This window comes from Micromys minutus (assembly GCF_963924665.1).
Source record: "Micromys minutus genome assembly, chromosome: 2".
Lineage (NCBI taxonomy): Eukaryota > Metazoa > Chordata > Mammalia > Rodentia > Muridae > Micromys > Micromys minutus.
The window spans coordinates 67,723,882-67,751,712 of record NC_137971.1 but is presented as its reverse complement, the minus strand read 5'-3'; the positions used below and the strand labels follow the sequence as shown (position 1 = coordinate 67,751,712).

Sequence of the window (27,831 nt, the reverse complement as noted above, 5' to 3'; positions counted from 1 at the left end):
ATTCGTACCAAGACACAGTGTCGGACACAGCGTCAAAGGCTTTTTCAAAAACACTTACCTATGTATTTTGCAGTTCCAGTGATGAAACCTGGGGCTTCCTGCATTCTAGACAAAGTACTCGACCACCGAGCTAAATCCTGAGCCTGAGACCCAACCTCTCAAACCCAAGTCCCAGACTCCCTCCTTTTTGCACATGCTCTTGTTTCTGGCCTAACCATGTGAAGAGCTGGTCACTTTTTAGTATAACATACGTGGTGACTAAGACACTTGACCACCCAAATGGCGGGGCAGCCTTAAAAGACAGGGGTGTTTAGATCTGAAGGATGGTCTCTTGCTATTCCTTTTCGTGATGCATAGCCCAAATTCACAGAACATTCTAGTCCTTTATACCTGTTCCATATACAGGGATGTAAGTTAGATAGTCTCTGGAAGGCATGTGGTGAATCAGAAGACTTGGGCAGAGGAGTTTTAGAGATTCTGGAAGAAGCGGTTACTGGTTCAGGTAGGGAGAAGACACCTATGAAGGAAGCAACAATTAAAATCTGACAGACATTCAAGTAGATGGTGTTGTACTAAGCATGTTATAAATAAGACTACAACAATATGAAGAGAATCCCTCCCTTCATAAGGCTTATAGGACTGTCTGTGGTGGTTAGTGTTTGTCAACTTGACACAAGCTACAGTCACCTGGGTAGAAAGAACTTTAACTGAAATAAACTGTATCCATCAGGTTGACCTGTAGGGCAACCTATGGGGGCATTATCTTAATTGATAATTTATGTGTGAGAGTCTGGCTTACTCTGGGGTTTGCTACCCCACTGGGGAAGGTGGACCTGAGTTGTATAAGAAAGCAAAGTTAGTAAGCATCATCCCTTTATGACCTCTGCTTCAATTCCTGCCTCCGAGTTCCTGCCATGCTTGAGTACTTGCTATGACTTCCTCCACTGAGAGACGTTAAACTTAAGATAAAATAAACCCCGTCTACTCCCAGTTGCTTTAGATCATGGTATTTATTGACATGCTAGAAAGCAAACCAGAATAGGCCTGTGGAGGAAATCAGACTGGAATAAACACAATGGTAATCACGGCAGAATGTTGTGACATGCATACTCTTCATGAGTGTTGTGGGAGTTAGAAGATTGATTGTGTAAGTGTAAGTAGCTGGGAACTAATGGGTCCCCATTAATAAGAGGAGGAGAGAGGTAGGTAGGATGTGGGCACTGAGGGATAAGCAGGGCTCTAAAGGCCTCTTACATTGGGATTGGCCATTTGCTACAAGGAAATGATCCCTTAAGTAGTATCTAGGCTCCTGGTAGCTTCTCTTCAATGATGGCCTAGAGGGTTCTACCTTCCTGACCAGGTGCCAGCACACTTGTTTAGCACATCTCTTCTCTGACATCCATCAGTTTCCAGTTGTTCTAATGGAATGTATTTAACAGGCCAAATCACTCTTGCTCCCCAGAGCAAACACACAAAATGCCAAGGCAAATGCGATTCTGTGCCCTGCTCCAGCTGCCTGCCAATTCGAGCTGGAGAAGAGCATTGAGTTGCCAGGCCACTCCCACTAGGGAGCCAGGAGAGAATATAAAGCTGGAACTTGAGGCTAGCCACTAGCTGGAAGCCCTCCCAACATGGGCTGCCACACCCTCCTATTTTGGCTGCTGTTCTTCCAAGCTGCGATTCTGCCTGAAGCAGGTACACAGCTAATGCCCCAGGGCTCTGTAGACAGCCAATGCCTTGTGACAGACTGGAGTGAGAAAGTGTGGTTTTGTCTCTTGTCCTCTGGTGCATCAGCTTAAAATTGAGTCAACACAAAGGGAGCAATTATTCCGTTTCACGTTATCTGGCCTCTGCTGACTGCTCCTGAGATCAGCCTCGTCACTTTGATCTGCTTTATGAACGTTGATGCAAATGTTTTATGAAAGATTTGGGTTTTTTTGTGAACAAAGCCTCAGTCAATTTATTGTTTCCATAGACTGTGGCTCTGTTTTTAGGCTGGAGGGAAATAAAGAAGGGCTATTGGCCAAGATGAGCCAGCAAGGAACTGAGAAGTTCTTTGGTTCATGTGTTCAAGCTTTGGTGTTTAGCACTCACTAGAGTATTGAGTTATAGTTAATATTTCTTTTCTAGTGTCGAATGAATCTGGAAAATGTCAATAAAACATCTTGGCTTGAAATATTTGATATAACACAAAATCACCTGGATTTGACTTGTAAGATTTCTACTCTGAGAAATCCGTACTTTATGAGAACCAGATTGAGACCTTTGCTATTCTTGGTTTTAACGTGTATTTTCTACTGGTCTGCTTAGGGAAGTTTTAATTTCATTTGAGACTAACTTGAAACATCTACATAATCTTGATTATCTTTATCATTGTTCAGTGGCTTTGGGGGAAACTGCTAAAGTCTTTTATTGCATAATTTTCTTAATTGAGTATAGCTGAGAAATATTCATAATTTCATAATGAATTCATAAATTCAAAACAAATAACTTGATTGTAGATAATTGTATGCATATATTTGCGTACTGTTCCCAATGTTTGAAAACCAATTAAGATGTGCTGGAGCATAAGGAACAATGTAATATTTAACAGGTGCTTTATTATGCTTTCTTTTGAATCTACATGTTCTATATTACTTGAAATACAAGCTAGAAACACAACAACATAGTGGTGGTTTTCAACCACTGCATCTTGATCCTTGACCCTTTGGTGATCAAACAACGCTTTTGCAAGCATCACCCAAGGCCATCAAAACCACAGATGTTTACATCATGTTTCATAACAGTAGCAGCAATGAAAATAACTCTATGGTTGGGAGTCACCACAACATGAGGAACTGTAAAAGGGTCACAGCATTAGGAAGGTTGAAACCACTGCTTTAGAGTCTTCAAGACCTATGAGCACTTTCTAGTCCTAGGAACTTGACACAAGTTTTGAACCCTCATGCTGCTGTGCCCTCTCCTACAAAGGGGCATGATTTCTCAGAGTATTAGATAGATTAATGAAATGTTGGTAAAAGACTTTGAAGGGTCCCTCAGATGAAGGAAGTGCTCAGTCAGGCTAATTGTTGCTAAAGATGCTGTGAATTGCACATTGTACATTTTAAGTGAAGAGGTAAAATTATTGAATCTCAGATTCCCTTAGCCATGACATCTCCATTTTCCAAGTTCCCCTAAGAAATTTGGACAGTCCCCCTCTCAATATCTCAGTAGTGCTTCTCTTTCCTTTTCCTCTTTTTTCTCATTGTATGTTTGTGTCTCTATGTGGGTGCATGTACCCGAGTGCGGTCCCCCAGAAGCTAAAAGAGAAGTAAGATTCCCTGGAGTTAAAATTACAGGAAGCTGTAAGTAGCTCGGTGTGTGTGCTGGGAGCAGAACTCCGGTCTGCTGCAGGAGTAGCATATTCTTAACCTCCGAGTTACCTGCCTAGCTCCTCAGTAGTAATTCCAAGTAATAGATTCAACTTTCTGAATATAGCATAAAAAGGGAACGTCTCTTTCTTTCCCCATGGATAGAGAGCTGTGTAGGCAAACACTGGGGACCTATGAACTCTACCAATGCTATGTGGAATGTATGGAGTTCCCTGACACATGAGAACATTTGGAGTTTCTGTGAGGATTCAGAGTTCTAGCCAATCATTCTATCTCCACTGTGGCAAAGATGATGCTGAGGTTGATCTCATTCAAAGTGACAGTGCCCAAAGCCTGGGGAGCATGAATCCTGGCCCAGTCCAGAAGGTGCCCCAGTGAGATCTGCTCCTAGCCAGAGCTGGGCTGCTTTTGGAAAGTGCTCCTGGGTTATGACCAGGCCTGTTCAGAGAGTGTAGGAAGGTTTTAGCATGGGCACAGGAGTGGGAAATAGAAAGATCTCATTCTGGGACAAGTGTAACAATTTCTCAGAGCTTTGTGGTCGGGGTGGGGATAGTGGTTCTCTAAGTTGTATTCTGGAAGCTCCCTTATAAAACAGGGAACAGCAGAGTGGGTCCCCAGGAAAGAATAATCCTTGGTCCTGGTCCTAATTTCCCCTGAGCCCCACCTCTCATCTTACTGAAACTGGAGTCTGTAACAGCTCTCCTCTCTACCTGACCTCTGTCCTTTTTGATGTTTGCTGACCTCCTGCTCAGTGCTAGAGCCATCTGCCATGTTCAGCAGAACACACTGTTCTTCTGTGGCCCCATGGTACAGCACAGAGCCCAGCACCACTGAGGCCCACTTAGTACTTGGAGAAAAGGAATGAAAACCAATGAGCAAGAACATCATACTCTGGGCCCCCTCTGCCCACAAGCTTCTCCAAAAATAAAAATAAGAGGATTATATTTTTTTCTTCCACCCATGTTCTGCAAATACAAGGATTTTTGTGCAGATCTGCAGATCTGGTAGATACTTCTTGCAAGTCTCAGTTATTAATGGGGTTGTTTTTCCTTAGCCCTGGTGCCTCCTTTATCTTGGTACCCTTGCAACCAACCTATCTGTCCCAGTCCATGCTCTTGACACACCTTTTCCATGAAATGTTTATGTCATTTTACAGCTTTCAGGGGGGGTAGGGGTGGGGATGAGGGACTTGGACTTCCAGGAGCCAAGGATTAGTGACAGGATATGGCGCAATAGGCTTTGCCAGACTCCTGGTAATTGCACAAGAGCCTGACAGACAATGGGACCAGTGTGACCTTCTAAGAACAACCACCCAAGGGAGATAGTGCAGCTCCCTGTAGGTCACTTACCAATAGAAAGGATTTGTAAAATTTGTAGATTGCTGGAGCCTTGGGTATTACTGGGGAAGTTCACATGAAAGCTGCAAAAAGCAACTTGGTGGCCTCCTAAGAAGGCTTTCGGAGATATAGTCTAGGTCAGTTCTAACACAAGAGGAAAATCTCTGCTACTGGTCTCAGGTGATATCTGATAACATTCCTAGCTTTTGAGATGATGGAAGCTATTGGTCTGCAAAGAATATTTTCCAGAGGTCATCTGATATTCAAAAAGGGTGTTGGGCCAAATGCAGTAGGTGGGTGATAGGTGGCTCTTGAGGAAATTAAAAATAGCTCAAAATGATTTTGATTTGGATCTCTAATCTTCTGACTACTCAGTTATGAAGTTCTAGCCAGCCTTGTATACTCTTCAACACAAGTGTCCTTATTTTTCTGGAAGCTTCAGTTCCCAACACTATCCTACTCAAACAGGGAAGCAGTCTCTACAAGTCCTGTTGTGATCAACTGGCTGAAGGTTGCCTGTCCTGCTGTCCCATGGACCTCTAGTTAAATGCTAAGCAAATGTCATATTGCCCTGCTGCATGTAATGAGGATCTGAAATATAAATGCTCACAGTTACATTACCAAAGACTCATGTATACATTCACAACAGAATTAGGGTTACTATTGCTGTGATGAAACACCTGACCAAAAGCCGATTGAGGAAAGAGTTTATTTCGCCTTAGAGTTTTACATCACAGTTCACCATTAAAGGAAGTCAGAGCATGAACTTAAACAGGGCAGAAACCTGGAGGCAGGGGCCATGCAGAGATCATGGAGGTGTGCTGCTTACTGGCTTGCTTCTCAGGGCTTGCTCAGCCTGCTTTCTTACAGAACCCGGAACCTTTATATTCTGAGTCGATGACACCAGTCTGGTTAGTGTCTATGAGCTCAGCCATTGGTTCTTCCTGTGGGCTGTCTCATCTTAGACTGACCCCTCTAATCAGTTACCCCCATTTAAGCCATCCAGGTACACAGATTTTCCTGTGCTAACCCCAAGCACAGACTCTGCTCCGTGGCTGTACTCTGAGTCTTTCTTGCCTCTCCTCTTAGTTGACCAATCGCATCACTGTCACCGGGTAGCTCATTCACACACCTCCTTCTCCTCTCTCATTGCCACTACAGCTTCAGGATGTTTCCTCCTTCCTGCCTCTAGCCTCCTGCACCCTGAAGTTCAACCCGTTTCTCCAACACAGTTGGCCTGACACTCAACATGCCAACCTGCCTCCACTTACCTTACAGCTCTACTCAGCACTCCACTGATCACTCTGCATATTTTCAGCAAGTGTCAGCAAGCAGACTGTTAATCCCATTTCACGGCCCTAGGAAATGTATTTATATAATATGATTAAATAGTACTACAAAGTGGTCTTCTATCCCCATTCCCATGCTTACAAACATCCTGAGATCATAGGTTTGGTAATGAGCAAGGGAAAAATGAAGTCCATCTTACAGGCATGAAGAGCTGCATTTGAAGCTGCCTCCTTTGGTGAGTCAATTGTTTGGAAGCTCCCTGGGTGTTTCCTCCATGCCCCATAGGCCACTGGGTCACTGATCATCCCAGAAAATGAATGATGTCTGCATAACTAGCATCCTTAGGAGCGTGATGCTCAGCCTTCCCGTCTCAGGGAGTGTATCAAGAGCACCTGTTTGACTTGGGTTAATTTGTACCACCTCAGTCAGTTTGCCAACTTTCATCTAGAACCATAGCCATTGACTGAGGGTTGGCAATGTCTGAACATCCATGTTCAGATGTGGGAACTATAATAGATCAAGAGAAGGGCTAAAGGTGGACAAGATGAGGCTTATTTCTAAGAGGAAGACCAACCTACCAATCAGACAGGATCTTGGAAGGTCTAATTACAGAGGGGTCTTGAATTCAGGCTAAGAACTTTATCTAGAAGATAATCAGGACCCAGTATAGTTATCAAAATGAGGCTAACATGGCTTTGGGGAGAGAGTGAGTAGTCAGGGTCATGGACTAGAATGGAAAAGAAATTAAATTATGAAAAGTAAAGGAATGAGAGTGTACACATACATATGCACACACATACATGCACACATGCACACACACTCTGGATGACTATGTTTTTATACAACAGCAGTAGAGACCTTTTCTTTCTTTCTTTCTTTCTTTCTTTCTTTCTTTCTTTCTTTCTTCCTTTCTTCCTTCCTTCCTTCCTTCCTTCCCTCCTTTCCTCTCTCCCTCTCTTTCTTCCCATGACCACCTATAATCCAGGTCACCTTGCTGGGCCTAATCAGCACATACTAGATGGTTTCTAATGAGATGATGAATACATAAATTGTTTCAAAATGTTGAATCTGGGTTTGGTGGCACACTCTTTCAATCCCAGCAGTGAGGAGGTAGATCACTATGATTTCAAGACTGGCCTACATAGTCAGTCAGGTCAGCCAGGGCTACATAGTAAGACCTTGTCTCAAAAGAGAGATAAGGCTTAATATATACACAAAGATTTAATATTATTAATGAAAAGTAATTGGTACTGGGCATGATGGCACATAACCTGTAGTCTCATCCCTCAGGAGGCCAAGGCAGGAGGATATTGAGCTAGAAGTTGTTCCAGAGATATATAGTATGACACTGTCTCAGTGGGGGTGGGGCAGACTGGGTAAGTAGAAAATGAAGACCTGACCTGAGGTAGCAGGATGTGGGGTCTGGGAGAAGAAGAGGAGTCAAAGCCAAGCCATGGGCAGTGGACAAGATGAACAGGGTAATAGGGAGGCCAGGTGGTGCCAAGGCCAAATGTCCTTCAGAACCAAACAAGGGTACAAATTCACAGGTCTGGGGTTGTCAGCAGTGGGTCTATGGGTGCCTCCTGTCAGCCATGGGTCTGGGAAAGACTTTTGAGTCTATGTCCTAAGTTTTTTATCTCTGAAATAGGAATGGAAATGATGGTAGAGTCTCTCTCCAAGTCAGCTCAGAATAGGGCATAGACAATGCTCACACTCAAAGAGGCACATCATGAGCATTGAATAAAGGACAGCAGTCCCAACTCTGGGCTCCCAGGAGCCTTAGAGAGCTCTGCAGTCTCTTCTTGCTGCCTACCTCATACCTCTGCTCAACGGGCTGTGTACTACCTCATCTGATTACTCATCTGTGAAGAGGACAGAATGACTGGGTCACTTGATAAGTTCCAGCGCATAAACAATGTCAAAGAAAGCACAGTGGGCACATCTAACAAACAGCTGCCAATTAATTAGGCTATTGTAAAAGTGTCCTGACCCAACAGCACCGTAGGACTGGGTTCTTGGTTGTCTATTGAGCAGGAAGTCCTTAGGAGCAGCTCTCCTGCCTTGGTCCTTCAGCCCTGAAAATGTAAGCCTGCTCCAAGTTCATTTCTACCCACTTCCTGATCAGGAACACTGCTCAGTTGCTGAGTTGTTTGCTGTCTGCAGTGGAGCTGAAGCAACCACAGATGCCAACAGACAAGGGCCTCAGCAGCTTGGTGCCCAGTAGCCTCTGACCTCACTTATGCCTAGCCACAGCTTTCAAACTAGTGCCATTTCAAGGAACATGGACGTTCATTGGCGCTGTAGTTGCTAAAGTTGGGGTGGCTGGATCTGGGGCAGGGGTTGAGCTGTTTCAGAAGTCTCATCATTGGCTATGCTGGGAACCCTTCTCTGAAGCAACAACTCTTCTACACGGTTCTGGGCCATGCCCTCTCAGAGGCCACGGGGCTCTTTTGTCTAATGGTGGCCTTTCTTGTCCTCTCCACCATGTGAAGCTGCTGCCTCCACATCACCTCCCACAGTTTTTTCATGTCTCGTCTTCCCTGTATGTTCCTTTTCCTGTACCTCCCTATGAAGTCTGGGGAAAGTGCTCAGCTCAGGATTTGACAGAGAGAAGACAAATAAAAAAGGAAGTCACCTTCCAATGGCTAAATCAGAGACAGGGGCTGAGTGACAGATTTGCCAGTAGGCTGGCTGTGGGGGACAGTCTTGGCTTGCAATGATCAATGTTAAAGAAAAGTTACTGCTTTTGTCCAGGCAGAGTCATGAAGTAGTTTAAAACAAAACAAAATAAAACAAAACAACAAAAACAAAACAACCCTGCCATATTTATTCTGAGAAGCCAAATATCTTCTCATTAACCAAATCTACATAAAAACAGGGCCAGCCCTTTAATTCCAGTGCTTGAGAGGCACAGTCAGGCAGATTTTGTGAATTTAAATCTGTCTTGTTTGCATAAGGCCAGCCATGGCTAAATAGAGTGAGATCATCATACAAAAGAAAGAAAAAAATTCTAAAAAAACAATTTAAAATTAGGAATAATAACCATAAAGATCTTCTCAAATGAAAAGGGATAATGAAAATTTCATAAGAATAGATTTTTTTTAAAGAAAGAAAAAGTGTTTTAAAAAGGCAGTTCAAGAAATGTTAGAGACATAGAATGAACTAAGAACAGAGTAGGACCCATGTATAAACTGTGGCTTTCTTAATGAAATACAGCATCTACTATAGACAGCTAGAGGATCTAACCAAGTGACCCATTTTCAAAATAACCGGAATTAACACAGAAATGACAGAAAGGAGGATTTTAAAACCAAGTCAACTCCAAAGCAGGAGCTTAAGGAAAATGGGTCCCAGAAGGCAAATGCCTTTCTCATTGGCACCCCTGCTTCAGGTAGCTGCAAATTTAGATTCCATGCCTTGCTCTGCTGTGCCTGGGGGTTGGTGAGTTTGGAGCAAACCTCAGGAGGTTTCCATGAGGCCTAGGTTAGCTGTGTTCAAAGTCCCTGCAAGTCTCTGACATGGCTGCTGTACCTCAGCTTGTTACAGGAGGGACATCAGAGGATCTGGAGCAAGGCTGGGGAAGGAACGGCCTAAGAGAAGCCCCATCCAAGGCATGTCTGAGGAACAGCAAGAAGGTAAGTCTCCTAGCAACACAATGCCCATGGCTTTCAGAAGAGGGCGACAGGAAGGGACATTGAGACAGAAAGATACCAAAGCCCCTGGGGATAGACAGTCCACACTCTGTACGATGAGTCTTTCATCCTCAGACATAAACACACCCCAGTATTCTCTGTGCCTAACAAAGCAGAGATACTGTCAGCGACTTCTCTGCCTTCTTAGTTCTTAAGCATTAATCATGAAGACTGTTCTTAAATGGAACATGTGGCAACCACTCAAGAACTTGTAGAACATGCAAAGTCTTGGGCCTTACCCTTAGACATGGGTGTACCCCAGAATCCTCCATATTTAACAAGCTTTCTCAGAGATGGGAACAGGGCCTATCCAAGGGCCACACTTTAAAACCCCGCTCTCTGGTGACTGGAAAGAGGACAGCTACCAAGAGAGGGTCCTCTCCTATCCCTCCCCACGTCACAGCTTTCCTTCAACAGTTTTGGGAATGTATAACAGTCCTCATGTATCTACTAGTTCACAAAATGGGCGATAATAAAAATTGTTCCTTAGTATCCCCCCATCCCCCACCCCTGAGCCAGGCACTGCACCTGCATTTGGCTCACAACCACTCTTTAAGGTATGAGCTGTTTTCTTTTGCAGATGAGGAAAACGGGATCTAAATGGCCCCACATACACTGATTGCATATTTAGCTAGTGGCTGACCCTGCCAAGCCCCACCTTTCATTGTTTTTTATCCATTGTCCTAGCAAAGCTTGTGCCCCTGACAACCATGGGTGAGCCAGCAGGCTGCTGCCAAGCAAAGTGCTGGCAGGGAAAACTGGTGTCAGCAGAGGGCAGCCCTGCCAGCAGCAGAATGCGCTCTCACCTGCACTCTCCACACCTTCCCACAGCAACACAGGCAGGGGATGACCCAGGAATCCAAGTGCTTAGGCCGAAATACCAAGCAACCAGTTTCCACAGTTTCTGTCTTCTTAGATGAAGATTTCCTTGCTGGAGTGGGTGGCAGTTGGGACGCAGAATGAAAAGGGACTGAAAGGGACAAAGCAAAGCCTGGTGGCTTTCTCATCCCAGGAGGACCTGAACTCATTTATGGCTAGTTCTATCCCAAAGAAGGACTTTAGAGAGATCTATGGGGTCCCATTCTGATCTTCATTAGCTAATGCTCTGACACCAGGAAGCTGCTGTTACTGTCACCGTTTCCTCTTGGTATAAAGGGACAGTAGTATATGGTATCTGGGAGCCTTATAATGATGTAAAGCAGCAGTTCTGAACTAGTGGGTCACCATCTTCACAAGGGTCATATATCATACACCCTGCCTATCGTATATTTACATTACAATTTATTACAGTAGCAAAATTACAGTTATGATAGCAATGAAATAATTTCACGGTTTGGGGTCACCGCAGAATGAAAAAAAACTGTATTAAAGGGCCGCAGGTTTAGGAAGACTGGGAACCACTGTAAAGGGTTCCACCGAGCTCTGGGAACACAGGCGGGGCTTCCGGGAGGCTGGTGGGAATGTGTTTCTGATCGCCAACACTCAGGTGGGGGTGGGGAATCTTTCTCCCAAAGACTGGCTTCCTGTGCAGCTCGTGGAAGGTTCTAGCAGGTGTTCTGGCCGAGTGGAGGTGTATTTTGAAGGTGTGTGGGGCACAGTGTGTGACGATCTATGGGACAAGAAGGAAGCACAGGTCGTGTGCCAGCAGCTGGGCTGTGGGACTGCCGTGTCCACCCTGGGAGAGGCCTACTTTGGCCAGGGCTCCGGCTCCATTCTTCTGGATGACGTGCAGTGTTCTGGGACCGAGGTCTCCCTGGGGCAGTGCTCCCACGCTGGCTGGTTCATCCACAACTGTGGGCACGAGGAAGACATTGGTGTCATCTGCTCTGGTAAACTATTTTCCATCTTTTCCGAAAGTCGATTTTTTTTTAATGTTATCCAATCATTATCCCTTTTCCCCCCGCCCCAGTGGAAGCCTTTGTAACATACTGTCATGTGGGATCAAAAGCCCTGTCTGTCATCTCACAGTCCCAGGCACCTTCAGAAGGACACTTGTTTGGGAAGCAGCTGGATGTGTACCTCTAATTCAATCCAACTGAATCCATGTAGGAGGCCAACAGCAACATTGGGAAGAGGACAGACTGGGAATGAAAACACTCAGGCCAGCTATGAGTTTTTGTGGTTCCCAGTGTGAGAGCTATGACAAATTTCAGGACAGAGACACCAGAGCACCAAAGAATGGGGTTCTTCAAATTGTGGGCCCTGAAGGATTACAGGCAGGCACCTCTGGGCAACCTTCTACTGCTCCTCTCCCCAGATTAATCTCTTTGTGCTTGGTGGGGCCTTGCATATCTTTTAACCTTTTCCTAATTAAATGGGGGTGATCATTGTGATGTAATCGTTGTGACCCACTACCCTGCCTTACATCCTGAGAGCCTGGCTGCCAATAACACAGTTCCCAAAATTCTGTTTTGGGGGGAAATAAAGCTCCTAGAGATCAAGTAGATCTGCCCCTGCCAAACCAACTGTGACTGATAGAACAAGAGCAGAGTTGGGTAAAAGAGAGAAGAAAGGCTCTATCCTTGTTCACCAGCTGCTAGCTGCTGAGCCAGAGACCCCTTCCCATGTCTCCACTGCTCTTATTTCCCAAGATTCAACCTTCCATGAAGCAGGAAGCATTTTCTGAAGAAGGCTTGGTCAATTTAGCAGTGAACATATCTCTGGCTCCATGGGATGGACCAATGGCCTTCTGCATACGCCCACTCCTATCAGAAGTGGCATGTCATTCTTGGGTCATGAGCCCTGCCCTGTTCAGGGTCTTCCCCCTGTAGGGAGTTTAGAAAAGTCCTGGTCCATGAAACTTCCATTTCTAAGGCTTCTCTCTAGACCTTGGGGAGAAAGACAGCCTTAGTTCCTTTGATTATCCTTATTCTGGGGCTTTCTTTAAAGTTGAACCATGCTACATGCTTTTGAAAGCACTTCCTGTGAGCCCCCAGAGCTACTACAGGGGAATAATTCACATTGGGCAGCAGTCCGAGTGAGCAGAAGGAGGACTGCTGTTCTCTGAGGCTGTACACGTACTTGGACCAGGTACACTTGGGGTGTGGAGGGGTACTAAGAATAGTTTAGCTAGCAAATTAGCATAACATAAACTTTGCTTTGGGGGATTTGAAAGCCCTTCTCAAGTATATCTTTCCGTGGTTGTTCTCAGCTGGAGGTGATTTTGTGCCCTAGGAAACATTTGAAATTTTTGTTTGTCACACCAGGGGATGTGCTGGTGTGTGATAGCATCCAGGGACATAGTTAAGCCTCTGACAGTGCACAGGATGGCTCCCTCTTTCAAAGAATGTTCAAATACAAGATGACAGTAGTGCAGAAGATTTAGAATCAAGCATGTGAAGGTAGAGACAAGACTTCAGTAGCTAGTTATAAATTAAAACGCATTGATAGTTGGTTAATAGTTGCTTTCAAGGTGATGGAAATTGTCTACAACTCCTTATCCAAGTGTGAACCTGGGACCAGCGCTTCCCAAAAATTTTATCTGATTGTCTTTCCCACTGATTAAAGCTGATTAAGTTTGTCCTGTAATTTTTTGTAAATATGCTATTTTGGTGGATATGTTGAATTAGAATTTGAATCATAACATGCCTTTCATTCTAAGGCTGAGAGTAACAAGTCTCTGACTGGTTTTGCTTGAGAGACTGCCTCAAAGCCTAAATCCCTTCTGCTTCTGTGGCTCTTTTCAATTCTCTATTTCTTACTCCATCTTTACTACTCAAAAGGGTTTGTTTAATTTTCTTATTTTGAAAATAAAAAAAAAAACACAAAATTAAAGGACAAATCAAAGTCAAGATGAATACCTTCTTGTCCAAGGTCACCCAGCACATATGTGGACCTGAGTTGTCTATACCTAATGCCCCCTTTTACCACCAAATTGCCCATAGTTTGGAGAAGATGCCACAAACCTTAGGAAAATCTGTACGCATTCCCAGCTGTTTTTGTTGCTCTGTTAGGTGTTTCATCCTCACCATCTGCTTATGCTTAGCCACCCCAGAACACACACACACACACACACACACACACACACACACACACACACTGAAAGAAAAAAGATGTCTGGTTATGAGGAAATCAAATTTAATCTCCTCACACTGGGCACCAATGTTGTTTATATAAAAAAGAAAAGATGATGTCTTGGGTCAGGAAAAGGATGAAGAGAGTGGGAGAGATATCATTCGTGGCGGTGTGGTGAGGCCTGGGGGGTAAGGGGCATGCCTCTGGGGACTCATGTTGGGAATCCCTTTTCCCCCTGAGGGATCAGCCACACAACAGTATAGTACAGAATAGAGTTTATTCAGGTCATGGGGGAGTTAAGAGGGTAATAGAGGCAGAGAGAGAGAGAGAGAGAGAGAGAGAGAGAGAGAGAGAGAGAGAGAGAGAGAGAGAAAGACAGAGAGAGACAGAGAGACAGAGACAGAGAAACAGAGACAGAAGAGAGAAATATAGAAGTCAAGGCCGGCCATAAACATGTGGAGAGAGGGAGGTAAGGGAATGGGGAGAGGAGGGCAAGGGGGAGATTAAGAGGCCAAGAGAGCAAGAGAGAGAGAAGGGGACAAGGAACCCCTTTTATAGTGTCAGGTAACTGGGGTGGAGCATACCTGGCTATTGCCAAGTAACTGAGGGGTGGGGTTTACAGAATCCTAACACATACACACCACACACACCTGACAAGATCCACAAGTACAGGGAGAACCCCATCTGAGTTGTCCTGGTTTCTCTAAAGCAAAGCCTTCACCATTAGAACCCACACTTCTCCCATTCCAACTCTGTAAGTGCCCATATCTCCTAATGCAGGCAGAAAAACAGAGGATGCTAACTGGGAAAATGAGCAGTCAGTCGGCTTGTCAGTGAGAAAGCAGATGCCAGTGAGCTAATCAATAGTCTTACTTCCCAGTGGCCCAGGGTTGCCTGCCCTAAGCAGAAACTCCAAAATCCCATTCTCTCTACAAGTCTGAAAGATACCAAAGTTGCATTATTATAACATAAAACCATACTTGAAAGAGCAAGCACCTGGTAGCATAAATGCCTTAAGAAATTATTTAGCCTGTAGCCATTTCAGCTCCAATCTCAAGCTGAGAAGCTAAGCCAACCAACCCTTATTGAAAGACACGTCTGCATCCCCACCAGTACCGAACAAAGGCTAATGAGCTTTCCTTCCCAGAGAGCACTGGCCTTTTTGAACTAGCCCGTGTAACCAGTTCTAGGCTGAGCATCCCACTGGGCATGAGGTACTAGAACAGCAGCCAACAGTGACATTGCAGATCTTCCCTCTCCCACAGACTCACTTTGCATTATACCTTCTCTTCCTCATAGAATCTGAACACATGCTCATAGAAAATGAAACTTCAAGAGATTTTGGTAAGAGCGAATACCTTGGCACGACTTTAACAGAGCACCCTCGGTCATTAGATTGCATTCCCTACCATACCCCAGGGAGGTGGGGGGGGGGGGTAAACAATGGATTTTATCCAAAGGACCCAGCAAAAGAAAGACAAAAAGGATTTAACCATGTAGGTGGTGCTTCATCCCAAACTGCTTTGTTCTGTTGCCCAAAGGTATTTCAGAGAATTCTGGAGGGAAATGTGACACCATGGGAGTGCTTTTCTAGAAGCCTCTGCCTTCTGGAAGGCAGTGCATTTGTGCACATGATCTAGTTTGTAAATGACTCTGAGCAGCCTGAACTCATCAATTTTCACTTCTCACTCACCAGATGCTACTGAACACACCTCTTTGCCTTCATACAACCATGGTGCCAGCTAACACCCACTCTGTGGGATGCCACACATACAGTGCACATGGGTGGGCTCTTTGCATGGTAATGACTTCTCTTTATTTACCTTGCTCTTAGATGCTGAACTCTTAACACCATTTCCTGGTGGTGAGTTAAGGTTTCCTAGCCCCTTGTGTGACGTGATTTGGCGGGTATCACATTTCTAACTATTGGGTAGATCTGTAGCTACACAAGTCTTGCTGGATAAAATGACTTTACCAGAGAATCCCTGCGTATTCACCCCATTTTGTTTTGTTTTGCTTACTTCGTTGAAAGAAGTTCTACCCTCTTCCCAGGTGTTCTTGGTAATGACTTCCTGCTCCTCTCTAAGCCTTGAGTCCACTGCCATTTAGAAGAGACAACCCTGTCCCTACCACCCCTTACCCACTCTTAACCTATTACAAATAGCCACCTTTGCTTCTTGGCATGTGGCATGCTTGCAGATCTCCATTTAATTCTATATTAAAATGACCCACTTTAGCAAAGTGGTTGTGTGACCAGTGGATTGAATGTGCCAAATACATCTCACAGCTCAGCCAGAATGACGCAGAATCCACTTTTGCTGCTAGACTTTGACCCCTGTGATAAGAAGGATCAGGTCTATCCTAATAATAACAGGGTCCCCTGTGCTATCTACTCAGACGTGTTGCATGTATGAGTGCTTGGTGTCATATTAAGGCTGGATTCTGGGAGATTTAAGTAGAGTAAGTAGCTTCTCTTCAGCAGCACTTTTGTACCTTTAAGACTGGCCACAGTTGCAGATCACTAATGGGTCAGGACGATGCTCCGGGCGTGTAGAAGTTTACTACCACGGCCAGTGGGGCAGGGTTTGTGATGACCAGTGGGACCTACGTGAAGCCGACGTGGTGTGCCGACAGCTCAACTGTGGGCGTGCCCTTGAAGCCCCAGTCCAGGCTCGATTTGGTGATGGTCCAGGGGAGTTTCTGCTGGATGACATGGATTGTACTGGGACAGAGAGTTTTTTAGGGCAGTGTCCTCATGCTGGCTGGCACCTACATAATTGTGGTCCTGGAGAAGATGCCAGTGTCATCTGTCAAGGTAAGGGTCACCTCCTTCCCCAAAAGTGCACATCTTATGATCAAGACTGCACCTACCCCAATGCCTCTGGCACCTTGTCTCCACAGCTGCAATCACACATTGACCCTGCTGCATGGGTAGGCCAGATGCAGTGATTTATATGCTCAGGACTTGAGCTTAGGGTCTTTAGACACTGGATGTTGGAATGGATTTTATACAGAAAACAGTGGCAGACAAGGGCATTTTCATCATAAGGACTTCAAAACATCTCATAAAGAGACAACCTTGGAGTAACCAGGGAACAAATCTGACCCAATTGCCATTAGTTCTTTATTCCAAGAGCCACTGATGTCTCAACCCCTTCTCCCTACAGGAAATGGTAAAGAGTCAGTGGCAAGGCCTCAAGGTAGGAGGCGTTTTCATGGGAAGCTCTTCTAATCACCTTCATTCTTCTAACAACCCTCATTCTTCTAATCACCCTCATTTGATGCCAACTCCTTAACACTTGCTGAGCAGAATCTGGAGAATGTGTGGTATACTCCATACTTGGTCACCCCTTCTGTCAGGACTTGGGCAGCAGAGGACTAAGGTCCCATTTCTGTCACTTCATTAGCAGCAGTGACTGTAACAGGACATTTGTGTCCTTCTTAAAGAGGAGACAAAACAACTGCTTCCAGGTAGTCCATCCGGGTTGAAGGTCACAGGCTTGGGACAATGACAAGTACAAACACACTGAAGTGTGTGATGGTTCTAGGGGACAGCTTTACCTCAGAGTCACCTCTTGTTTGAGCCTTCGTTTCAGAGGCCAGAACTCCCTTTGGAACATTTAAGTGTCACAAGCCAGATGGTGTCACGGTATTGACTAAACAGCTGGGGACATGATGCCAAACCAACCTCAGGCAATCACGAACTCTGTTTCCACATAAAATTCCTCTTTAAAAAAAAATCAAGTTCTAGAGCTGGTTCTGTCTGTTAAAAAAAAAAAAAATCTTCCTGCGCATGTTGAAGACTTAGCATGACTTATTTAATTTCCATAAGAAAGCTACCTATGAGTTAGGTGCTTTTTAAAATATCCACTTTACTGATAATAGAACAGAATCAGAAAATTAATCCAATTTCCCTGAACTACCTCACTAGCTACTCAGGGGGGTTGTGGAAGTCCGTTGGATGGTCTCGTGCGTAGCTTGGCTTTGGTGGGGAGCTGTTGCTGCAGTTACTCAGTCTCCCTGCTCAGTGTCCCCCAAGCAGAAGAACTGCAGACCCTCCTTGCTTCTCCTTCTTCATTCTACTTAACTAATGACCTTGGGAAATTCTGTCTCTGCTTTCAAAGCATATGCTGAACTCCTCAGCATCTCTCAGCCCCAAGATCGCCATCCTCCAGTCTCGTCACCTTTCTGTCTGGGTGGCAACAGTGCTCCACCTACCTGCTCTAAGCAGCCACTGACCTGTTACCATCCTGCCATAGATTGTAAACTGGTTCACACTCACATATGTAACTATGCAAACCATGCAGTCAGGCTGGCCTGGAACTTAGAATGAATATGTTTGCCTCCCAAGCTGAACTCAGGATCATCCAGGTGCTGGAATTAGATTAAAGGTATATACCACTCAAAGGTTCCCATGCATGTCTCTGACCACTGAGGAAACACGTTATCCTGCATTAGATCTGCCTCTGACCCTTTGTCCAATCTCTAACAGACAAGGTGGTATCGATCTAAAACCTGCCCCAGTTCTTTCTTCGGTTCAAAACACCATTTTCCCTTCCCATTCCCAGACTCTTCCTCATCATGTCTCTGATAAGATACCACGTAGAGAGTTTCACTGAACACATGAGGCAAGCATTCTTCCTCTCAGGACCCATCTGTTTCCCTCCCATCTGAGATGGTCTTTGCATTTTTGCTTTACTCCCTTGCCCATCCTCTGTTCTTCTTCTCTCTCCAGTGTGGGAAGTTGATGAGAAAGACTGTCTTCTCTTTATCTGAGAGCCAAGAGACAGTTCCTCTGTAGATACCTATGGGATGCAGAGAGAAAAGCATATGCGCAGTGTTCTGATTTGTGTCCCAAACCAACGACCAAAGAGACAACCTCTTCTTGGGAAACACCATTTACTAAGCACGGAGCATCCCATTATGCAGGATTTCTGTTACTGTTCCAATGCCAAGAGGCTCAGAGTTCAAAATACCAATTCCAGTAATTAGCTAAGGGCCAGCTGGGCGTTGTGTAGTTTTTTAAAAATTTTCTTATATTTCTAATTTTCCGGCTTTGCTGTACATACATACACATTTTACTCCCAATCATTTGAAATTTGTAGCAATATATATATGCATATATAATTATTATATGTAACATAGTTATATATGTAAATATATTTATATATAGTTATATATAGATGGTCTCTACCTATGTTGCCTTGACCTGTGTTCTTGACTTCATGATTGTAAGAAAGCAATATGCGTTAAACAGAAAACATGCTTTGGTGCTTTCTATTTTAAAGTTTATCTTTCCCCAGATCAGCAACATGCAATACAGTCATTTTTTCCTTATGCTGGGCAGCCACAGTGAACCGTGGCAGCCAGTCAGCCCTTTGACAGCACACAAAACAACCAGTATCTGCAGAGTTCTGTGTTGCTAAAGTTTGATGTTTGGTAGACTACTTATATTAAATGCATTTGTCATGTTTTGTGGAGGTACGTGTATGTTCTCATGAGTGGTACATTTATATATGTGTGTGTATGTGGACATGTATGTTTGGGTACATGCATGTGGAAGACAACCCTAGATGTCCTTCCTGAAAGCATCATCCACTTTGTCTTTGAAACAGGGTTTCTTGTTGGTTTGGAGTTCCCCTAGGAGGCTGGCAGGCCAGCTAACCTCAGTTATCTGCCTGCTTTGGCTTCACTAGAGTTGGGTGACAAGCACATACCACTACACAAAGCTTCTCATTTAGCATATTCTAGCTTGAGATAATTTGATTTATGTTTTTTTTCAGGATGTATCTACATCATAACTCAACATTAGTATATAATAATCTGACAAATACAATAATTATGATACATTGTATATAATTTTCTACAATCAAATTATCCTAATACATTATGTTATGATATGTGCTATAATATAATAACATTCTTTGGAATAACTAATCATGTATAGAAAAGATTAATGGAGCTGTCCACTGAGTGTCCACTCAGCTCTGAGGGAAGCATGAGCAGGAAAATGTCTCAGCTGTCACCATCCTCTTACTTTGTGCCTAGTCAAGAACAACCATTGAGGACAGACAATGGCCCTGAGTTCCCTTGGTGACAGGCTTACTCTCAGTTATTCCAAAGAGCCATGTGTGAAGGCTTTACCCTAGAAAATCTTTAAAGCAATCAACTCAGCAAATATTTCTCGGACTCTGCTAATCCCCAGAGCCTGCATTTCACCAAGAATTGATTTCCAATTTTGTATTTCAGACCTATCACATTAGACTAATAAATACAGCAAGTAAAAGTCACTCAACTGAGTTTAATAAAACATATCTTGATTTATTTGTATCACCAGGTGATGGAAATCCAGCCACCATATTATCAGGTGAGTGATTTATTATTATCCCCATTGTTGCTGCCATTTCCCCTGGGAGCATCTGTTTGCCCATCTAAACCCAGGAGAGAAGATGAACGGTAGGCCTTCAGTTGTGTCCCTGAAAGATTCACCTTAGCCTGCCTTGGATATTGAGTTTGTGTGGGAAAGATCTCCAGGGTGTCGCTGCATAGATTCACCAACTGCCCAAACAGAGCTTACTTTACTTTTACTTTGGAAACCATTAGAAAATGTTTTTGTCCTATACATTTTATAATTAATTCATTAATTAGCCAATTGCTCTGGGAACATACAAACGCCTTAGTTTTGGTAAATGACGTGTTTTAAATTTTCTTTGGGGAAAGAGTCATAGTTTGATTTTTTGTTTGTTTGTTTGTTTGTTTTGCCTTGTTAGTTCTAGAATTCCTAAATCCAAAACGGATTCACTTAGCTAATAGCAAGGTATCTATCATCTGGGCTATGTTTATTCTGGAAGGTCTAGAAAAGGAAGAGCCTTCTTCTTCTAGGTTAGTGTTTCTCATCCCTGTGACAGAATGCCTGGCACAGAAAAGAGGAGGGGTTTCTTTTGGGTCACAGTTTTGAGGTTTAATTACTCAAAGTAGAAACATTTGTTTTGTTGTTGTTGTTGCCATGGTACAATACTCTGATGAAAGCAATTCAAGGAAGAAAGAATTTCTTTTGGCTTACAGTTGACAGTGCAGTTTATCATGGTGGGAAAATCAAGGTGGCAGGAGCTTGGAGCATCTGGCTACATTACATCAATAATCAGGAATAAGAGAGTGATGACCACATGTTACTGCTCAGCTTTCTTTCTTCACTTACACAGTTTAGGATCTTAGCCTAGGGAATGGCGATCCCACAGTGGGCAGGTCTTCCCATCTCAATTATTGCAATTGGGATAACATCTCATAGGTACATATTTCAGGTGATTCTAGATTTTGTTAACCAACAGTGTGACAACAGATAGTTTGATACCCACAAACACTTCTGCACCTTCACACTAGTACAAACCTAGAGGAAAAGTGACACCTACAGAGAGTGTGACACCTACAGACAGTACAATACCTACTAACAAAAACCCCAGTAATGAAACACTGAGCAAAATATGCATAAGAAGCAAATAAGAGATTGTGAAGGTCTGTGCCATCAGACCAATTCTTAGAGGGAATATAGTCATCACTGAAGAACATCTAATATCTGCACGTGGATTTCAAGGCTGGCAGAGACAGGATAGGGAACATTGATTGGGTCTAGGGAACAGCGAGTCAGTGGCTAGGAGGTGGGCTAGCATTTTCACCTCTTATGTGGTGGGCACTGCAGAGTAGAGGAAAGCTATACCATATGAAGTCACAGGGAGCCCTGAATGCCCATTTCCCTTGACTCGCCACAAATACTTACTGTTAAATATTGTTTTATTCCAGTTCTGCCTGCTGCTATCTCCACTCAGCCATCTTCTAAGCTTGCCCTGAGCTCCCCTCCATCAGGTAGGACCCTATCACCACCATCAGTGAATTTACTGTGCTTTCTCAGTTGTCTATGGTGGTGGGCAAAGGCTTTACAACCACCAGCTGCCAATAATGCTTCACCCGTGGTCATACAATTTGAGGGAAAACAGGATTGAGGTAGTCTGGACTCAACTCTGGCCAGCTTCACTTTATGTTTGACTGTCTATAATTTTACTGCCAAGAACATTGGAACTCGGGGCTTCCCGTTTCCCAAATGAATAGCATAAGATGAACAGATGCATCTATGTTAGAGAGAGAGAAACTTGGGAAACTTGGAGGTGAGAGATAGATTCATTCTCTAGATTATGGTGACCCTTCCTGCCACAGATGTCTTTTGGATCCAAATTTATCAGTCTGCATACACTGAAATCAGGTGCAGGTTTTTAGCTTATCAATTATAGCTCAATGAAGTTATTATCTAAAAATGTTACTTAGGGTCTGGGGAGATGGCTCTGGGGACAATATTGCAAGCATATTCTATGTAAACACCAGGAGCTGAATTCAGACCCCCAGCACCTACATCAGTAGCTGAATATAGTCATACATGTCTATATGAGCCCAGAAGTGTGGGATGGAGAGGGGGCAGTGATAGGAGGATCTCTGGGAGTTGTTGGCTGTTATTGTACCCTATGTTCAACGGGAGGTCCAGCCCAAAGGAATAAAATAGATTGATAGAGCAGAACACCTCTGGTGTCCTTATACACACACACACACACACACACACACACACACACACACACTAGCACACATACAGACATAGACTCTCACACACACATACAAAAATTTTAAAAGAGTACTATAAAAAGAATGTTGACCTTTTATATTAATTGCATATTTAAATGATAATGCTTTAGATATGTTAAGTTATATAAGATTATTAAAAATAAATCCTTCCTGTTTCTTTTCTTCTTCTTTTTTTTTTTTTCAACTGTGGTTATCAGAAGTTTTAAACTAGATTTGTGGCTCCTGCCTAATTCTGTCAGATAGCATTACCTAATGACTTTTCATCCATGGGCTCGAGTGGTTTTGGTGGGTTTTCTCTGAGTTTCCCAACAGCTATAAGAGAAGCCTCTTTAGTCTTCTTTCCAGCTGACGGGACTCATGCCCAAAAAGGTCCCATGAAGTGATAACACCCACAGTCTAACTACAGTCCTAAGACTGTGGTCTCCAAAGCACCATAAACTACAAACCTCACACACATTCTGCTAACTATGGGCCAGGCACACTGTCTGTTCAGAAACTTGGAGGAGCCTTTTGAGATGAGGGGAGTTAGGATCAAGGGGTTCATCACTGGGCAGATCCTGGATGTTCTCACTGTGGCCCCACTGCTAATTTCACATTCTTATCACCTGTGATGGCCAAAGACCCCAGTCTGCCCTCACTGTTAATTCTTAGTTCTCCAACAGCCACTATGAATCCACCCATTTTCCTGGTGATGTTTCTTGGGTGCAGAACCTTAATACCTTAATCTTCTTCTGGCTACATACATGCACACACATTCACACACACACACACACACACACACACACACACACACACACACACTCAGAGAGATAGAGAGAGAGAGAGAGAGAGAGAGAGAGAGAGAGAGAGAACAAAGGACCAGCATGACCTAGATTGTCAAATATGAGGTTAGCTACACAAGTTAGCAAGCAAGCCACCATATTTTTATTAAAGCCAATCAGAGAATGTGTTACGTCGGTTAGAAAGAACTGAGACACAGTTTCACACAGCACACACCAATAAGTCTGTGTGGTTCTTTTTACAATGTTTGAATAAAAAAAGGTAATCAATTCTTCTCCAGGAAACTTGAAACAGGCAAAAAAAATCCTCTTCTTTATATTCTGTATTAAACACCGTAAGTCAGTTTCCTTGTATGGTTTCTCCAATAGCTCTTCCAGCTTCCCACATTTCAGAAGACGTAAGTCACCCAACCACACCATCAGGTAGGTCAATAAGCCATGAATTAAAACAACAAACCTTGGATGTGGTACACAGCACATGCCACACCCAGCATTCTAGGCCTGTACAGCAAATGGACTGATGTTCAGGGATGGGGCAGAGGCACTGCCAAGGGATACAGGAGGGGTCTTCATCTGCTCTGATCAATATATTTTTGTCTCTACACAGTGCTTGTCACATGTTAGATGCCAAAGCAGGGTTTATTGAACAAGTAAAAGAGTATACATTGAGTTTGTGAGTAGAAGGGACTTTTGACCCCTCTTGACACACCTTGGGTTTTGGCCCCAATTCCTTCTAGACAGTGGGACACAGAAGCAAACCATTTTGTAAAATGATAGGAACCTCATTTGTACAATTGCTTCTTCAGAGAGTGGTGTTGACATTTTATATGTGAGCAAATGAATGGAGCAAGGTGCTTCTGATAGTGTGTGTGTGTGTGTGTGTGTGTGTGTGTGTGTATGTGTGTGTGTGTGTGTGTGTATGTGTGTGTGTGTGTGTGTAATTTGCCATTGTTGGATGGTGAGAAGTTGCCAAGTGTCCTATCAGGTAAGAGCAGCACCACCATCTTCATTCCTGCTGTGTGCAGCCTCATCTAGATAAATGGTAAAACAGTCAAGCCAAATTAGTATAACATCCTCTGGAGTAATGAAGAGAACCAGTATCCTTATGGATACCTAGATTTTTATATCATTGGCCCAGTTTTTTGATCTCTGACTTTATTAACAGCTAACATCCTCATGTAGAACTTGGAGTCTCTACAGTGTGACAAGGAGTGGAGCATTTATGTCGTCAGGGTCTTGCTGGGTAGACTTCTGCCAGCCTTCTGAACTTGGCTCAGGTTTTATGGAAAAATCCAGCAGTTTGTGAGTCCAGGTGCCTGGGTTAAGGCAGGATCAAGTTGTGGCTCCTTGCCAGCTGCTAGCTGAACCTCTTTCTGATGTGTTATGTGTTTGCTTTAAGAAAAGACTTTCAGCTCTGACCCCCACCCCCATTTCCATATTATTCCAGTTCTACCTGTGGCTGACTCAGCACCTGGCAGTCGAAGAGCGAATGTGCCCAGGCTCAGCCTCAAAGGTAAGAAAGCTTCCTATGACCCACAGCTGGAGATCCCAAGAAGCTGGGGTGGACGTGGGTGGTCAACTATTCAGCGGCCGAAGCACAGAAAAAAGCACTACAGTGAGAAAGGACTCAACATCCTGCATGCCTGCCTGATTGGTTGATCCTGCCAGAAGACTTTGACACCTGTAACCTTTATATTTTTGCTCTTCTACATTATTAGTGGCTATGTTTTATATTACTAATTTCCATTTTTACCTAGAAATTAATAATTTAAAGGGGAAACTTCTACCCCTTTTGGCTAGTTTTCATAGTTCTGGAAGATACTCGGAATGCTAATGAAAGATATAAGTAATCAAAAGTCATACATAGGTGTGAATTCTGTGAGCTACAATAACAATTGGCCTGGCAAGATATGCCTGCTGATGTAGTAATGGCACAAAGGTTACAGGAGGAACTAACCACATTCTGAATAGACTTAAAATCTAGCCACAAGGTGGAACTCATGGCTAAAACCATTGATAGGCAAACAAAAAAGATATGGAACTGTCTATGTCATGGGTCCTAGGGAAGAAATTACTACTACTATCAATACTACTACTACTACTATCATTATTAACATTAATATTATTGTTACATAGTAATAAATTTTCTCCTAAGTCCTTGCCTTTACACCTCTATGTTAGTATGTCTTCAAATCCTCACCAAAGAAGCTTTCTTTTATAGTAGGTAACCATAGACTGTCAATGTGTAGAGAATAAGAGAGGGTGGAGTGTCCTGGTCTAAGTGGGACAGCTATATCACACTTCCTCCAGTTAAAATCTAGTGATCACAGTGATCACTGTAGAAGAGGGACCATAAAGACTGTAAGGACCAGAGGGAGTGGATAACACAAGACAGTACTTGTTGGACATCACCAGGCCAGACACAAGCCTAGCATGGATGGAAGAGGAGCTCACGAAGTCCCAACCCTGTCTGAGTAGCTGCTGGTAACTGGTGAAAGCTGGGGGGGGGGGTGAGCAGAGTTGATTCTCTTTAACAATGTGGTCATTATGAAGGTAACCATGCACCAGTGGATGGACCTACAGTCATACAGATTATACACACACACACACACACACACACACATGATATACATATATGATATGAATAATAATGTATCAATGATCTATATCAATATATTATCAAATATATGATAAATAATTGATAAAAACATTGAAATTAGGAGAGAAAACTGGTGTGGATATTTAGAAAGAATTGGAGGGTAGAAAAAGGGGGTTGGTTTGATCAAAACGCATTATGTGCCTACATAAAATTCTCAAACAAACAAAGACTCCAGGACTACGGCCACACCTCAGTGGTAGAGTGCTTGCTACCAAATGTGAAGCCCTGGAGTCTATAGTTTGTGATTTTGCTTTAATATAGATCACACACACACACACACACACACACACACACACACACGTATATGTGTGTATATACATATGTGTGTGTATATGTGTGTTTTAGACAATAATATGTATATATTTATACAATATATATCATATGTACATATCATGTCATGTTTTTAAAAGTCAGTTGTTTTTCTACACTAATGAGAGAGAGAGAGAGAGAGAGAGAGAGAGAGAGAGAGAGAGAGAGAGAGAGAGAGAGAGAGAGAGAGAGAGAGAGAGCTATTACAAGTTACTGTTATTTGGCAAATATTCCACATAGTGAAATCAGTTTCCCCAGATTTTCATGTCTCCCTTGCTAATGTCAGTGTAAAGTACCATTAAAGGGATACCCCTGCTCCATCACCTGATTTGCTTAGTGACTAACAAAAGAACACATCTTGTGCAATTATTAGTATATGCTTTCTGCCTGCAGTGCTCTTATGCAGCTGAGGTACTGGAAGAGTCACTCACCCTGGCTCGTAAGCTAGGCAAGTAGAGAAGTTCAGTGTTTCCCTTTGACTCTCTCTGCAGATGAGTGTTCTAGGCTGAGGCTGATGAGTGGGTGAGGTTTCCCACTAGGGTACCTGCGGGATTCGTGTGATGATGGCTGGGACCTGCCCAAGGCACAGGTCATGAGCAGGCAGCTCATGTGCAGTCCTGCCGTATCAGTTCCTCTCAGCTCCCTCTTCAGCCAGGAATTTGGGGAAAACCTGCCAGACGGTAACATGTGCTGGATTGGCACAGAGAGCCACCTGGTCCCATGTGCCCACAGCAGCTTGTTCACATAACTGATGGATGGCACAGAGCCATCTGCTCGGGTAAGGGGGAGCTTTTTGTATTCCAAAAGCTCTATGCAGATGAATGGTCAATGACTTGCTCCTCAGAGAGATAATACCTTCTCTTTCTGCTCTTAACAGGCTCTCTAACATCAGCAATTATCTGTCTGTTTGTCTGTCTGTCTGTCTCTGTCTCTGTCTCTCTCTCTCTCTCCATCTCTTTGCCCCCCAGGTAGCACTCACTGATCTCTGCATCCCTTTTACACTGGCTTCTGTCTCTTTAGTTTGCTCTTTGTAATGGGTGTGGCATGAGAAAAAGCCTGTCGAGTCAGGCTTTTAGCAGTCTACAGAATGATCTGTTTTGAAAGCTGGTTGGAGTGATCTGACATTAAAGCTGCTTAAATCTCAGCGCTCCATAACAGACAGGTTAAGAGCACAGATCACAGTGCTCAGTGCTCTCTCTTTCTCCAGCCCCACCCTGGGAAATGTGTCCTATGGACTAGCCTCTCTTCTGTCCAGCTTCTCTGGGGTGATCCTAGACATCTTTGGCATGTGTTGTTTGGTACAGTACTTCACAGAGAAACACTGACAGTGAGAAAGCAGAGGGTGAGAGTTCTGCCTCCAGCCTCCCAGAGGGCAGAGCCTTCTGCGATCTGATCATAATCCCCACATAGTTACAGACAAGGTAACTGTTCTGTGGCTACTGAAGGACAGAGAATCCTGGCTTCAAAGTAAACTCTACGGTGACTGGGAACAGCGGGAGTCTCAAGGCGCAAAATTTGAAATTTTTATTATATTGTGTGCATGTACATTGCATATGTGTGTGCATGGGTGTGTGCGTGTGCATGTGTGGAGGAGAGAGGGAAGCTTTCAGAAGCCAGTTCTCTGCTTTCACCAAGTGAGGCCCATGGATTGAACATGGCTTATCCAGCTTGGCAGCAAGTACCTTGACCCACTGAGCCACCTCAGACTGTTTTCCAGAGACATTAGATCAGAAGTAACTTTGAAGTCTGTCTAGC

General features: G+C 43.8%; 1 protein-coding gene across 1 annotated transcript in view; it reads left to right on the top strand.

Moving 5' to 3' along the window:
* Positions 1 to 1,631: 1,631 nt before the first annotated feature.
* Positions 1,632 to 27,831, top strand: part of LOC308417647 (putative DMBT1-like protein) — a gene marked incomplete at both ends in the record, with an annotated part of 59,150 nt that continues 32,950 nt past the window's right edge. Inside the window, 6 exons of the mRNA XM_080912993.1 lie at positions 1,632 to 1,695; positions 9,535 to 9,633; positions 16,872 to 16,904; positions 20,042 to 20,071; positions 21,502 to 21,564; positions 24,556 to 24,621. Of these exons, the coding sequence (XP_080769119.1) occupies positions 1,632 to 1,695; positions 9,535 to 9,633; positions 16,872 to 16,904; positions 20,042 to 20,071; positions 21,502 to 21,564; positions 24,556 to 24,621 (355 nt within the window). The remainder of the gene's footprint in view (positions 1,696 to 9,534; positions 9,634 to 16,871; positions 16,905 to 20,041; positions 20,072 to 21,501; positions 21,565 to 24,555; positions 24,622 to 27,831) is intronic.